Below are 14,890 nucleotides of genomic sequence, written 5' to 3'. Positions count from 1 at the left end.
AAGCTCAACAAACAATGATAGTGAGACATTATATGCATCCTCTTTCTCACATGGTGTTACTAATGAATACCAAAAAGATGAAGAGAGCAACCGATAGATAGATAGATAGATAGATAGATAGATAGATAAATAGAGAATGGGAAGAAGGACCTAGAGAATGACATGGCAGTAATGCATATAAATGGTGGTGTTGTGTGGGTTGTGTGTGTGTGTGTATGTGTGTATGTGAATCAATGTGTGAGCTCTAAAAGTATGTCAAGTCTGTGAGTCAATATGTGCATTAGTAAGTACTACTGTGTAAGAGTCTATGTCTGATGCTCTCACTGCCACATGTCACATACAATAACATACAACATCAGAGACGATACAGAGAACAAACACAAACACAAACACGCACACGCATGCAAGACGACGGAAGTCACACTGACACAAGACATGAAGTGTAATTCAATGCTGAAAAAGGATGAGATTGGTGAAGGGTGGATGGGATGATAGGAAAAGGATGGATGTATGGAGGGGTGGATCGAAAGAAAGATGGATGGATGGGTTTTGTCAAACGGGAGGAGAGAGGGATCCAGGGAACGCTTGCACTAGAGGGAGGGAGGGAGGGAGGGAGGGAGGGAGAACTGACAGTCGGTCTGGCTGCCCTTCACAGAGAGGTTTTCTCCTTTTTCTTTCTTTCTCTTAGCTTGTCTTTCTTTCTCACTCTTTTCTTTCTCTTCCTCTCTGGAGGTGAAGGTCAGCTCAGAGAAAGAGGGGGTGGAGGGAGGTGTACAAACAGCTACAGCTAGGGGGCAGAGTAGAGCAGCATCTCGCCCCTTCATCCAGGACATGCGATAGATAACACAAGAGTTTCATAGGGCTACCACACAGACATTAACACTTGGCAGGTGGTACCACATGCACTTCCAAAACCTCCATCACAATCTGTGTCTCACACTGACAGTGAAGAGAAGAGTTACCACAAGTACACACCACCACACCTGTGCTCAGACAAGCTCTACACAGATCAATTATAGATTACAAAGACTCCATTCATTAGTCTTACGCAGTGATTGTTAACTAGTGTCTCAGTCGGCTATTATTTCAATCCAAAGGCTGGTCAGGCGTCCGAATTGATCTCCCTAATCATCCCTATTCATTTAGGAAGCATCATGCCGTAATGCTTTGCTCCAAATGATCATCTACATGCATGTACACCAACATGCATATGAGAGGGTAGGGGGAGGGGTAAACTGCTCGGAGTGGGGGGTAAAAACAAACAAACAAACAAAAAGTCGAAGTTAAATATAAAAATGTGTTTCAAAAAATAATGGTGGGGTATCTCTTAATCACCCAGGGTACTGTGTATCTTTACTTTTTTCTTTTTTTTTAAAAAGAAGAAAAACAACTTTCCTGGATTCACGGATTGTGAGTATAGTGTCCCAATCCCTGATTCTGGACGCTTGTAAATTGTAAAAGGTCGGATGTGCACAATCCCTGAGTGAATCTTTAGATAATCCAGATTCTTCTATAAGGTGTAAGGCAGTGGTGTCATATGCCTTGCAACAAAATAATCCTGAAAGATTACAAAAAGAACAAAAACAAACAAACAAAACAAAACAAAACAAACGGAGTAAGGGGAGGGATGGGGAAGGAGGTCTGCTAGATGGACCTAAAATTTACCATCAGCCTGATCCTGGTACACAGCGCAATCATCTGCAAAACTTCGGGTGCCTGAAATGTTACCATAGTCAAATATGGGCCCTTCCAGCAAAGTCACAATGTCCATCCTGTTCACTTTGGTCAACACAGCAGTCAAGGTGTCCGCTAAAGGGAGGAAAAGAGGAATCAACATTAAGTCATCAGAAAGGTATTCATTCAGATGCATATTTCAGATGAAAAGGAAAAAAGAGAGGCACTAAAGAAGAGATATAGAGGGAGAGAAAGAGAGAGAGATAAAAGGAGGGAGAAAGAGAATGAGATTGGAAATGGGGAAGATAAAAGAAGTGAAGAGACTTGAAATGATTATTATAAGAGAATGGAGCAGTAAGAGAAAAGCAAAGAAGTTGGGAAAAGAGAAGAGATGAGGAAGGGTGCGTGAGAGAGGGAAAGGTGAGAGAGAGAAAGAGCTGAGGAAAGGAAGCAGAGAGGAGAGAGAGTAGAGTCCTTACTCGTGGCGTCCTTTCCTTCTCGGCTGACCCATTTCTTGAGCAGCATGAAGCTCTGAGCGGTCAGAGAGTTGGGGTTCTCCACACGGATATGGTTGATCTCATCCACCGAGAAGTTCAACTCACGAGCCACCTCTGCAACACACACGCACAAACACAGACACACACGCACACACACACACACACACACACAAAACACATCATGTTACATTCCCCTAGTTCCTGTACCGAGAGCATCTTATCAGAAGTGTGTCTGTGTGTGTGTGTGTGTGGGGGGGTATGGGGGTTGTCTGTATGTGAGTCAGACATTAAGGCAGACTAGTATTCACTGAGACAATATGCACTGTTAAAAAAGAGGCATGAGCTAAATATGTTATGATCTAAAGAGGGTGGAAGGAGTTAACACATACAGTATGGCCAATTAATTTAGAAACAAATTCAATGGTAAACAGATGTTTTCATGTTTGATGCATTGCATTGGTTCTCTACGTGAGTCAGATTTCAAGATTTCATTATGACAAATAGCAGCATTCATCGAATGATTCATGATCTCATTATCTAAATGTGTGTTCTGCTCTAAAAAAGGAAGGCCTGATGGCCTGAAGTAATTGGCAAAGTGGTGGTTGAGTTAGCACACCATTTTCCCAATTAATTCAGCAAAGAATCCTGCTGAAAAGATATCCTGACTTTTGCTGCATTGCAAAGCCTTGTGAGACCAGCAGGGGGCAATAATAAGTTCCTGTATTGCAATGTCTTAAGGTGGACATTCAGTTGTGTTTTAGTGTGTGTGTGTGTGTGTGTGTGTGATTACCAGCCTCCTTTCTCTCTCTAACTGAGACTTGCAATTTCACATGGACATACACACACACACACACACACACACACACACACACACACACTAAAAAGCCACCCAGTCCGATTAAACACAGGTGCGGGCAGAGGTGACTTCGGTGCATTTTGTTCACTTGTTTGCCTTTGATCTCGATCAAAGCCTGCTGGGACCAAAAGCCCTGACGGCAACACAATCTGTGTGTTCTTCCAGGTGACATTTCCAGGAGTTACAAGTCATCACTTCCTCCGTTATAAACCCTGCATGTCCTTGAAGACATCACTTCCTCCATTATAAACCCTGCATGTCCTTGAAGGACGCACTCGCCAAGTGTTCCATTCTCTTCACTTATCTTTGACCTCAATACCATGGACTAAAACCAGACATGCCAACTGTCAATGTATTTAATCTATAACAAATATCACTGTTCACAGTTCAAAAAGTTATCACATTAAAAGATAATCATTACTGTCAGCATAAGTACCTCATCAAAACCTGATGAAGTGATTCAGGGATTCTGGACAAAGCCCATATTCCCACACGATTTGGAGACAACAGATGGTGTGCTACTGAAAACACTGCTTCCCAAGAACATTCTAGACCCCTACCAGTCAGCAGTCACTGCAGCATCAGTGGAGTACGATCATAAGGACAAACATTGGCTCTGAAACAGCTTTTCAATGGCATGTGGTGTGATAGTAAAGCTAAAAGCACAATCCTTTCTGCCAACCCAACAATGAGTCATGCCTTATGGTATCTCGCTCCAAACTAAATAATGAAGAGCTGTTAGTCCCAATTATAACCTCTCCTAGAAACTGTTCCTACTAGCAACATATTCTGAATTATACCTACACTTTTCCTCAAAGTACATGACTAATGTATCCAAGGTTCTTTGAGGACACAATATTTAAATCTTGTGCGGTATTTCCAGTGGATATCGGTGACGCAGTTTTATAAAGTTAGTCTAAAGTTGAAGCTCACCCATCCAAATTATGAGTTCTTCACAGATACACATAGATAGAGTTCTTATGGATGTTGTTGGGTATATGAACCCGATCCCACCCCATCTTTCTCCTACTCGCCTCCTGCCACTCTCTCCACTATCATGTCAAATTAAAGGCATAAAAGCCCCCAATAAATTTTTTTTTAAAAAGATCAAATAAAATCAGAACACTGTCTCTGTCTCACCCGTCCAGCTGAGTCCAAGGTGATCGGCCACAATGGCCATTCGAAGGTCTGTCCTTTCACAAGGGCTTTGTGGACCTGAAAGACATGACATTAAAAAAACATGTATGTATCAGTGCTGCAGTCACATTCTTTGGCATCTCAGGGCAGAATATGTTGTACACTGTACACTTTTCTGGCCAAACGGTACTCTCTGAAAAACTCTGGAATAGGGAACAATGTGATGACTGAACTGACCAGATGACAGAAGTAAGGGTGTGTTTAAAATATAAAAGTTCATTTGTAAAATCTAGATATTAGCATAGCATTGTGGATGGCAAGAAAAGAGTTACAGAGGGGATTCGATAAACTAGTAGTGTGTCTGTGAATAAGTTTGCCACAGTCTATGCAGGCAGTAACAGGAAATAATCATAGAAAAGAACACAAAAAGCCAACATTAACAGGTTAAAAGATTTGACGGATGTGGAAAGAAGTTCTACAGTGGAGTGATGTCTTCTATCAAAGGGACAAGGGCTAAGCATGCAGACACTTGTATAGTCTTGCTTAGTCAAGCCTGACATTAGGAATAAAAATCAGACACACGTCTGTACAAACACACAAACAGACAAACAGAATGCCTTGGTAGAACACTAGCTAGTTGCTCTGATAGCCCAGTATCTTGGTGCTGCTAGAGTAATCTTTCTTCCAAAGATTAGGAGAATAGTTGGGAGAGAGTGTGGAGGGTCGAATCTGACAAGGACACTACAGCACAGTAACACAGAGTACAGGGATGACAAGTATGACGATAATGACAGCTACAGGTAAACACGCCACAGGCAGTCAAGACAAGTCAAATCAAATCAATTAACCAATCACAACGGCTCATGCAACTAATAAGGATCAATATGAAAATTCTAGTAAAGTTTTACAAACTAGGCTTGATCTCCGCGACGGGGGGCGCCCCGCGTGTCCCTGCCACCTGCCGCCCCTCCTTCCCGCCTCCAGTCCGCCGGCTCCTCTTCCTCTCACCTCCCGACCCCCTGGTGACCTTTGCCCTGGAGGGCGCAGCCCCACGGGTGGAGCCGGCGGAGTTGGAGGGCTGTGACGGCTGAGAGGGGTCCGACAGGGAGCTGCTCCTGGAGGTGCTGATGCTGCTGCTGCGGCTGCTGTCTTCCTCGGACTGTGACTGCTCTCCCTGCCCGCGCCTCTGCCTCTCCTCGTCTGACAGACGCTTTGCCAGCTTAAGCGTCTCCCCGCTAACACTCTCAAAGAACTCGATGGAACGTCTACACACCTCGCTCAGGTCCGACTGCCTGCACGCCGCTGCCGCTGCCACTGCCTCGCTCACTGCACCTGAGACACCTGGTGGACTGACTTTGGGCAGCGGCTTGGAGGCACTGACTACCTGCACGACTGCCTTCTCTGCCTTGGGTCTGATCATCCTAGGCGCTACCTGAGCTGTAACTGGGGACACCAGTGCACTGTTTGCTTTGACATCTTTGACTGGGATTCTAGACCTGGGCTCTAGGGGCATTGGGGCAGGAGTGACTCCTTTCCTAGCTTCTGGCTTCACAACTTGCCTAGGTTTCTGTTTCCCTGAGGTTGAACTCTGAAATGTAAATCCAGAGGCTTTGACAGGGAGTCTTGACTTGGGCTGCCTGATCTCTGACTCCTTGGGTGTCTCAGCTTTCCTCTGAGTGCTGGCTTTCTCCTCTACTCTTTCAACTGTGTCTTTACTGATCTGAGCCTCTATTCTACTGGCTTTCTGAAGAGTAGGCTGAGAGGACGTCTGTAGATTAAAAACTACGCTTCCCCGCTGGATGTAGTTGGCCTGAACACTAGATGATTCTAGGTTGTTGTTGTTATTGCAGTTCTCTGTAGGAAGATCTCTTCTGTCACCTGGCTTTGATTCTGAGCGCTTGCTGCCAAACTGACTATCAACAATATTGCTGTTCAAACTAACATACTCTGCCATCAGACTCTCTGATATTTCCTTCTTAACGTCCGCTAACTCGGCTGAAGCAGCGTCTTTCTTTATGGTAATGGAGGCAGTGATTCCCATTTTAATGGGTGTGCGTAATTTAGGGTCAACCTTAGAGGCAGTGACTGTACAAGAGGAGGCAATCTCTGCAATGTCACTAGGTGAGGAATCCAGGCAGCCGGAGCTGGGCTGACTGGGGTTGGCCATGGATGGTGTGCTGGCTGTGGTGGCCTCTACGTTCCCCTCTACAGCTCTCTCCCCTGCCTGTGCCTGGGAGGCCACTAGTCCTGTACTCCTGCCCACTTTCCCCGTGTCCCCTGGTTTCCCAGCGTCAGAGGTATGCTCACCAATCTGGAAAAACTGAAGTCTTTCTTCAACAAAGTCCCGCTTGCTCATGTCAATAGCACCGCTGCGAGTCATCTCAAACATCTTGCCCTCATGGAAGGGGAAAGGATTTGGCTCGCTAGTTGGTGTACTCTCATCGGTGGGAGTTCTAGCTGGGGTAGTGTCTGGTGTGGTTGCTTGTGACTTGTCCTCTACAGATAAACCAAAAGGCTTGGGGTCCTCATCTTTTCCTTTGGAGTCAAAGCAATCATCCTCGCCCTCTTTTGTAGACCATGGGTCAAACTCCAGACCCTTGGTGGCAACGGTTTTGAAGGTGGTGTTCAAGTCATCTGTCCAGCTGTCCAGTGTTTGCCTATCTGGGTGCCTTCCCTCCAGGGTGAAACACTCCTCACCTTCTGCATTTTTCTCTTTTGAGTTGCTTTTTGTTTTACCCTTTTCCCCTGCTCCCTCCTCATTACTTTCTTCCTCAATGACTTCAAGCTTGGATTGGCTGAATGAGCGATCTCCTGCCTTTCCGTCATTCGAGAGGCTTGACGTTTTTGGATCACTCAGGCCATCATCCTCATCTTGCATGTCATAGCCGTCCAGGGAATCGATCTCTGTGGCATCCGTGTCATGGGAGAACTCTGCTGTGGTTGCTAATGAACAGTCTGTGATTGACTGATCATTGCCATTTGCTTCAAGTTCAACATCATCTTCTTTCCCTTCGCCATTCAAGGCTGAGTCCTTCTGGTTCGAGCCATTTCTATCCCTCTTCTGCCTTATGCGTTTTGGTTCTGGACTATCCTCAGCTATCTTGAAGCTGTATTTTTTAAGAGGAATGGGCTGGAACACGGACTCATCATCACTTGAGTCACTCTCATCAGCCCCAGGAGGAAGGGGAGAGGGAGGCTGGACTCGTATGACGGGCTCTGCAAGGAGGTGCCTGTCATGCTCTTCTTGGAGGTTCACCTCCATCATCTCTGTCTCAGCCTCAGAGGAGGGACAAGATCCTTTCTTTTCTGGTTCAGACTGCTCTCCCTCTGCAGAAGGAGGTGGAGGAAACTCAATATAAGCAACTCTCTTGTCTTTTGGTCTTTTGAGTACATCTTGGCTTCCTTTCCTAGGCTCTGAAGATGTTGCTGGTTTGGATTCATGGAAAATGAAAGTCTTGCCTTCTTCTTCCTCGGACTCCTCAGGGATGGGACTGGGCATGCCTGCCATGGGGCCAATGACAGACTCTGGTGTTCTGCAGGTAAGGTCATAGCTTACTTCCTCAGATGTAGGAGTCTCTGGGGTGACTGGGCTTTTTCCAGAACTGTCCAAAAAGGTCATCTGTTCTAGAGTGTCATCCTCTGGGCTACCCTGGGGAGAGGGAGGCTGCTTTTGTTTTACTTGGTAAAATGCTCCCCTAGTTTCGTGCACTGTACGACTTTCATGACTGACTATCTTTTTGTATGTGCTCAGCTGCCCTGTGGCAGTTTCCTTCTCATACTGCTTGCCCACTTGGATGCTAACATAAACTGGTAAAGGCTTGATGTCTTTGAAACTCTCTGTAGTTGCAACAGGTGACACCTTTTCCATGTACTCTACTTGATCACTATCAACACCATTGCAAATTACTGTGGCGATTGACTCTGAGGCAGATCCTATGGATGACAAATCACTAGATGATCTGTTTTCATCAGAACTACAGTTCAGTCGGCTTCTAGCTAATGTGGGTATTTGTGAACTACCCCTATCATGAGCTTTGACTGAATTATCTAACTTTAATGTGCTACTCTGATGATGGTTTACAAAACTAGATGATACCCTAACAGGAATTTGTGATTCCGAGTTTTTTTTTAGACTTCTGTTATACTGATCAGAGTTACTGCTATCTTCTCGTATCACAAGCTCTGTGTAGATAATTTTTTTGGTTGTTTCCTCCTTAGTGGCTATTTCCCCCTCACTCTCATTATGGGCTTTGTGGTGTCCATTGCCATGGCTTTCCCAGGTCTTGTAAGTTTTTTTTTCTTCAGACTCCTGTTCTTTCAAATTGGTGTTGTGGTTAGGGGAGGGACCTTTGGGAAGGGGTTTGTGCCTTTCACCTGACTGATTTTGAGAGTAGGCCTGGGCTCCTCTTACATAATAGTTTTGACCCTTTTTTGGACTACCATCAGGATCATGATCTTTTTTTGGGCTTTGCTCTCGGCTGCCTGAGTCTGCCGATTTTGGGTTATTAGCACCTGCAAAAACCTGATAGGCTGGCTTGCTCTCTGAAAGCTTTCTGATTGTAGAGGGTGATGTTTGCCCAGCCCACTGAGGACCCTTATCTTGTTTTTGAGCCTCAGCTTCAAACTTCATCCTAACAGAACTGACTTTAGAAGTGGAGGGTAGGAATGATTTGGACGTGTCACTCAAACTGCTTGTTGATGACACATCAGCTTGTTTCTGCTTTTCGTCGCCATATTGAAAGAGCGCACGCCTCTCTGGACTACTCGGCAGGCTGGCACATTTTCTGTCATTTGACCCATATCTATCCCTAAATCTGTCCCTGCTCCACTCCTCCCCACTCCCTCCACTCCGGTACACTGATCTCTCAGGGCTGCTTCGGGTGGAGCTCGGCCCTGATCTTGTCTCCCTGGAGTCTGGGCGGCGGGACTTTTTCTCAGGGGATGACAGCTCATCGTTTAGTTTCTCTGTTTTGTCACGAAAAAACTGTGAGACCTCACTTAGTTTCTCCTCTGCCTCTTTCACAGTCCTGTCTACCCTGTCCTCGTAGACCTTTTCCCTGTTCTTCACTTGCCTATCTTCTGTGACTCGCATCCATACAGACTGTTTAGGACTACCTGGCTCTGAGGAGTACTGGAGCAGTGTTAATTTGTCATACTGCCCATCTGGGTTGGACCTATCTGAAGAATTCTTTGATGGTTTCAACATGTACTCTCTCATGCAGCCACGGTGGCCTCCTTCCTCATAGACAGACCTGTCAGCCCCCTGCATACGTGACCTATCAATCACTGACTCGTCAGAATCTGAGTGCGAGGAGTCAAATTTGTCAGAGTGGAACATTTTGTCAGCAAATTTGTAAGACTCTCCCCTAACTTCAGATGACTCATCGTCTTGATATTCTACAGAGTGCTGGCTCAGAAGCTTCAAGGTTTTGTAGGAGTCGTCTGCCATTAGCTGAGCCGAACTCGGGCGGCTGTCATCTTCCTGAGACACAGGTGTATTCACTCGGGAAGAGTCCAAATAGCAAGGAAGTGATTCCTCAGGCTCCTCTTCTTCCTGTCCTCTAGTTGGATATTCCTTTATTCCACTGTTGCCCTGGTAGATGTACATCTCCTTTTCTGGGTGTTTTTTGGTCTCACGTATGATGACGCCAGTTGGCTCTGATTTCCCTTTCTCAATGTGAACCTCAATAATTCTCTCAACTTTGGGCATTCCAGACATGTCCCTATCTGAAGGCCTCGGTGAAGATTCAGCTCGGTGGCCATCACCTCCAGTCTTATGTTCAAACAAACCTGATAATTCCCTGGAGGGATCTCTTCCTGACTGAAAAGCTTTCATGATGTCTCTCACAGACATAGTTTCTTCCAGTCTCTCAGGTGTACCTTCCTTACTGTGAGGCTTGTGGTAGACCATGCGAGTTGTTGTTGTGATATGTGTTTCCTCTTTCACCCTCATGCCCTTGCCCATCATAGAGTCTTCTTCTTGGTTGGCTTTTGCTTGGTAGGCTTTGACTCGATCCTTAATGGATCCTCCAGGAGATCTGGGCTCTACGTCAATGCACTGGGCAGGTGGTCGAGACCCTCTTGCTTCCTCCATGGCTGATTCATGAATGTCATCCGGGGGCTCATAGCTCCGTATGACATGGACGACCTCAGTTCGTGTTTCAGTGATGACAGGAGGGATCGGCACATCTTGGAAGAGGGCCTTGGGTCCCATGCCCTCAGCACTCTGTGGGGCAGAAGGTGTCCTCTCACTTCTTGTCTCAAAGCCACTGTCTGAGAGAGGACTTTTGTCCTGGTCGTGAGATATGTCATCTGGGGAGTCCAACACAGCATCACTTCCAAAGAGGGCTTCGGCTAGCTTGCAGAGCTCTTTTTCTGAGGCAGACGGGCGCATGTTGGTAGGCGGCATTCTGAGCTTGTGCTCTTGTACGGCCATGGCAGGTTTAAGCACTCGTTTCTGTTTCTCCTCCCCCTCTCTCCTCACCTCCTCATTCCTTTGTTTGGCTTCTGCAATTTTGGAAAGAGGGCTAGCACCAATATCATTTGAAAGATAGTCCACCACCTTTGCCAGGTTAAAATCCCTTTCAGGTATGTTCTTTGATTTAGCCTGTTGAGCCACTGTCTCATATCGGGGTGGACTTCTCCAGTTATTGTGTTGGCTGTCATCTATCTCGTCCTCATTTTCAATGCTTGGTTTGCGGGGAACTTTGCTGTCTCTAAGCACGTCTTTGGTCAGTATCTCACTGACTTTGACAAGATCCTGCTTAACTTTCTCTACTATTCTGTAAGGCTCCTCATCCTCCATTTTCTCTTTCGGAGAATCAGAACGCAGACCTTTTGTGGCTGAGCTGGTGTCTGTCTGCAAAATGGCGGACATCCTGATCAAGTCCTCTTTCATGTCGGCCACATCCTTCAGTATCTCCTGGCTGGAAGACAGAGGGGACGTGGAGGCAGTGGACTTTAGAGCTGATTGAGACATGAACAGTGGGGTTTTGACTGGTGACAAAGTCCTGGCAAAGGAAGACTGGGACTGTTTGCTGGGTTCAGTGGGGGCCGTCTTTCTAGGGGACAAGAGAGCAGCTGCTGATTTGGACACGTCTGGAAGCTTTTTAAATTGGTGCTGCTCTGGTAAGACGTTAATGACAGAGTATACGGGGACTGTGACTGTACTCGACGTGACAGATGTGGTGGAGGAAGGTGAGGGCCTCATGTTGGCATAGATGGAGTTGGAAGCAGAGGAGCGGAATGACTGATAGGAGGAAGATGGCGTGGAAGACATGGATTTTAGCGTGCCGTAGCCTGAGGCAGAACAGGAGTTGAATGTTTTTTCCACTTCGTCAAGGGCTGCGTTGACACTGGTTGTGGCTGCGTTTGTCGTCGCCTGGATCCGTTCTTGCAGAGTGCTTGACAGGAGAGAGGTTGGGGAGGCAGAGCGATATTTGGTTGGGGACACTGTCCCGTTTATCAGTGCTGCAGTGCTTGGGGCAGCATTTGTCTTCAGGGGCGAGGTGAGAGATGAGAACAGCCCCCTTGAAACAGCAGAGGGGTCAGTACTCGTCCGAACAGAGGAGAGGCCTGGGACAGTTTTGATTGGTGAGGATGTGATTGGGGCAGTGGAGGTCACCACTTTCTTGTAGGGCAAAGTGGAGCTGTACATGCTCAAGGAAGATTTGGGAGAGGCTGGAGGGGTCATGGCAATGGAGGACCTCTCAAGAAGGGACCCACTAGGTGGCACAGGGGAAGTCCTGGCCTGCAGGGCGGCCAACCCTTTCACAGACACTGGATCGGGGGAGCTTTTCCCAGGGGACGACAGAAGTGTGGGGGAGGACTGGACAGGGTACTGGGCCTGCTGCACCACTGTCTTTATCGGGGAGGAGATGGTTCTATACGAGCGGGCAGGGGAACCTATCTCACTAGAGGACCTAACAGAGGCGGCTGGGGAGCCTCCGATGACTGACTTGATGGGGGACGCCGAGTTGATGGACCAGACCGACTTTAGTGGCGAGGCACAGGGTGTGTTGGAGGAAGAACTGGAGAGGGATCCGAAACCGGATTTGGTCTGGCAAGGCGCATGAACGGGAGTGTTAGATGACCAGGATTGGTAGGATCGCGTTGAAAAGACAGGCTTGTAAGCATAGCCCGGAGTCTGTTGTTGTGGCATTGTTGATGCTTTTTGCTGTGGTGTGTTCTCTCGATCAGCTGTTTCTTGAATAAGCCAAATTAAAAAGTAATGAAAATAATAAAGGGCAACGGAAATAAAGCAACGGAAATTATTAAATGAAAGAAACAAAGAGAGAGGAAAAACTTGTCAGTTGATTAGTTAGAGTAAGACAGAGTAAAACAGAGAAAGAGCATCAATCACCTTTTTTCTGAGAGATGACGATGAAACTCAGTTTTGGAATGATGTGTGCAGTAAACAGTGAGTGAAACAAGGCAAAACAACAGAAATCATACCAAACAGAACAGGAAAGACAGGGCGTGTGAATGTAAAAAGGGCAGGGACGCTGATGTTGACAAAGAAAATAATTACCTTATTGACTTTTCGTAAACTTTATGAAAATCCTAGACATACAACGCATCTAAGACTTCAATGTACCAACAGAGACATGCTGTATCTATTCAAGTTAGGCTTATAATTTATACCTGTGAGTGGAAATTGCAGTTGCAAAGAAGGAATTTTAAGTACTTTTAAGGTGGCTTAATGTGCCACACACCTTATTAAAAGAAGTTGATTTATCAACCTTTAAAGAAAACTGCAGAATATACAACAAATGTTACAATGTAGTCTTGTGAGAGGGCTTCTATTCGTTATGTAACTTGTTTTACCCACTTTTGATGGTCCACCTGACTAAAACTCCAAATCTTAACCACAATTTGAAAAGCCAATAAGAGTTGAGCAACTTGTAAAAATAATGGAGGAAGAAGTATGCAACGTATGTGAAGTAGAAGCTTTATTTTTATCCTTCAACATTTGGCAACCAGCAGAAAAATGCAATGAAATGCAAAGGACATAGAAAAATAACAACATTTACAATGCTGGGCAAAATTGACAGACAAGGCTTAAAGAAATACCTCAATAAACCATGCAATGTATGCCATGACAAGACATGCAATGTGACAAGATGACCATGTAAAATGACCATGTGGTATGACATAATATTGGCAAATATTTAAAAAATTAATATTGTAGATCTACAGAATATTTACACAATTACCCCTGAGCACAAGACATAATCACCCATAAATGCAACCTTATGAAACACAATAGTTTTGTGCTCTCATAATGAAAGCTTGTTGAAGTTAATTCCATACAACCTTATAAATAGCATTACTCTTCTGCAAACACTGAAATAAAAATGTATTGCATTTAACTGCTTGTACTGCTTTAACTGTTCTATAAATACAATTACACATTTGGTCTTTTCTGCTAAGGCAGAATTAGGTCTAAATGTACATTTGTGTGTGTGTGTGTGTGTGTGTGTGCGTGTGTGTTTTGTGTGAATGGGTGTTAAGAAGAGGAAATGAGGACTCACTGGAGGCTGGGGGAGACAGATAGCTGTAGCGTTTACGCAAAGCTAGCGAGGCAAAAGCATGGCGCCGCTCTTTGTTTTCATTCTGGAAAAACAACCAAACAAAACAAACGACCTTTAACAAAAAATGTTTAGAGGTATGCAACCTGGATGCCACTTGAACTGTAACTTTACTGACTGCTTTGTGTCTATGTAGCAGTGAAAGAAATGCCTAAATGTCAAAGATTCTTAAGACATTAAAATGAGTCAAAGTGTTTCTAACATAATGCATCTATTTTCTAACATAATGCATCTATTTTCTAACATAATGCATCTATTTGTGAAGCACACATATCTCAACGAATCACATCACAGTAGAATCTCACACTATCCTTCGATTGAGTCGCTCATGCATAAGCTAAGTTCACCTCCACGCTGAGAGCATCGTTGCTTATTTGTGCTGACTCAGACACTGACATACTGAGGTAATGCACTTGACCTGGCAGGTGACTGCTCGGCATCTGGCTCAGATCTGGCCCAGACACGGCTATGATATGGGCTCCCTGCCGCACTGCACTCTGGGTAATAGGGTGGGCTGGCCAATAGGAGGCCTGCATGCATATATGACTCCTTCAGCCTTCACCTTGGGTGGGTTGAGTGGTGATGCGGTAGATCAGCTACCCTGCACTCAACAGTATCAATCACTCACTGTATGTCCTTCAATAGAGTAAAGGCATATCGCATGCACTATATCCATCGCAAAGGGAGAAATAGCTATACCATAGCTATATGTTGAATTTATTTTGTGTGAACTGTCTATGATGAAACAAAAATAAGTGGTAAACAGAACAATGAGACACTGTTTGTACTTATATTATCTACTGTCCTACTCATAATGATATTTTGAGTGGAATCATGGAACAGAAATTATGGGAAACAAGCAAAGAAGCGGATCCAAGGAAAAATGCAAAGTAAAAAAAATTACAGCGATGTGGCTGTCTGTCGCCTCTATTTTCAAGTAGTCTGTCTAGTACTAATTAAAAGCAACACAATGCAATTCTTTTACCTTAAAATAATGGCTTTAATGCTACACTGACTTATAATACAGAGAATGAAATGTCTGAAATGACCAATGCGTACCCCGAATGCTTGATATTGCACTAGGTAACATTATTAATGCATCGGGTAGGATCATGGCCCTTTCGTTTGTTTTTTGC

The 14,890-nt window shown here is 45.2% G+C and overlaps 2 protein-coding genes across 2 annotated transcripts in view; both read right to left on the bottom strand.

Moving 5' to 3' along the window:
* LOC143124587 (ankyrin-3-like) overlaps positions 1–14,890 on the bottom strand; it is a 106,953-nt gene that overhangs the window by 9,209 nt on the left and 82,854 nt on the right. The window contains exons 35-39 of the mRNA XM_076286231.1: positions 13,698–13,779; positions 9,834–12,369; positions 4,168–4,244; positions 2,154–2,285; positions 1,666–1,809 (exon numbers count right to left, since the gene is read on the bottom strand). Coding sequence (XP_076142346.1) covers positions 1,666–1,809; positions 2,154–2,285; positions 4,168–4,244; positions 9,834–12,369; positions 13,698–13,779 — 2,971 coding nt within the window. The remainder of the gene's footprint in view (positions 1–1,665; positions 1,810–2,153; positions 2,286–4,167; positions 4,245–9,833; positions 12,370–13,697; positions 13,780–14,890) is intronic.
* LOC143124719 (ankyrin-3-like) lies at positions 5,069–9,772 on the bottom strand. The gene is made up of 3 exons (XM_076286429.1): positions 9,163–9,772; positions 8,261–8,346; positions 5,069–8,230 (listed from the first exon to the last, which is right to left on the bottom strand). Exons 1-3 carry the CDS (start codon positions 9,770–9,772, stop codon positions 5,069–5,071), a joined length of 3,858 nt encoding a protein of 1,285 aa, XP_076142544.1.

The sequence above is a fragment of the Alosa pseudoharengus genome, unplaced genomic scaffold (assembly GCF_046254945.1).
Source record: "Alosa pseudoharengus isolate Yale_2024_CS ecotype anadromous, Long Island Sound unplaced genomic scaffold, YU_APseudo_1.1 YU_APseudo_1.1_scf_15, whole genome shotgun sequence".
NCBI classification, from domain to species: domain Eukaryota; kingdom Metazoa; phylum Chordata; class Actinopteri; order Clupeiformes; family Clupeidae; genus Alosa; species Alosa pseudoharengus.
The sequence above is the reverse complement of the archived record's forward strand: the minus strand, read 5'-3'. Positions and strand labels throughout refer to the sequence as shown.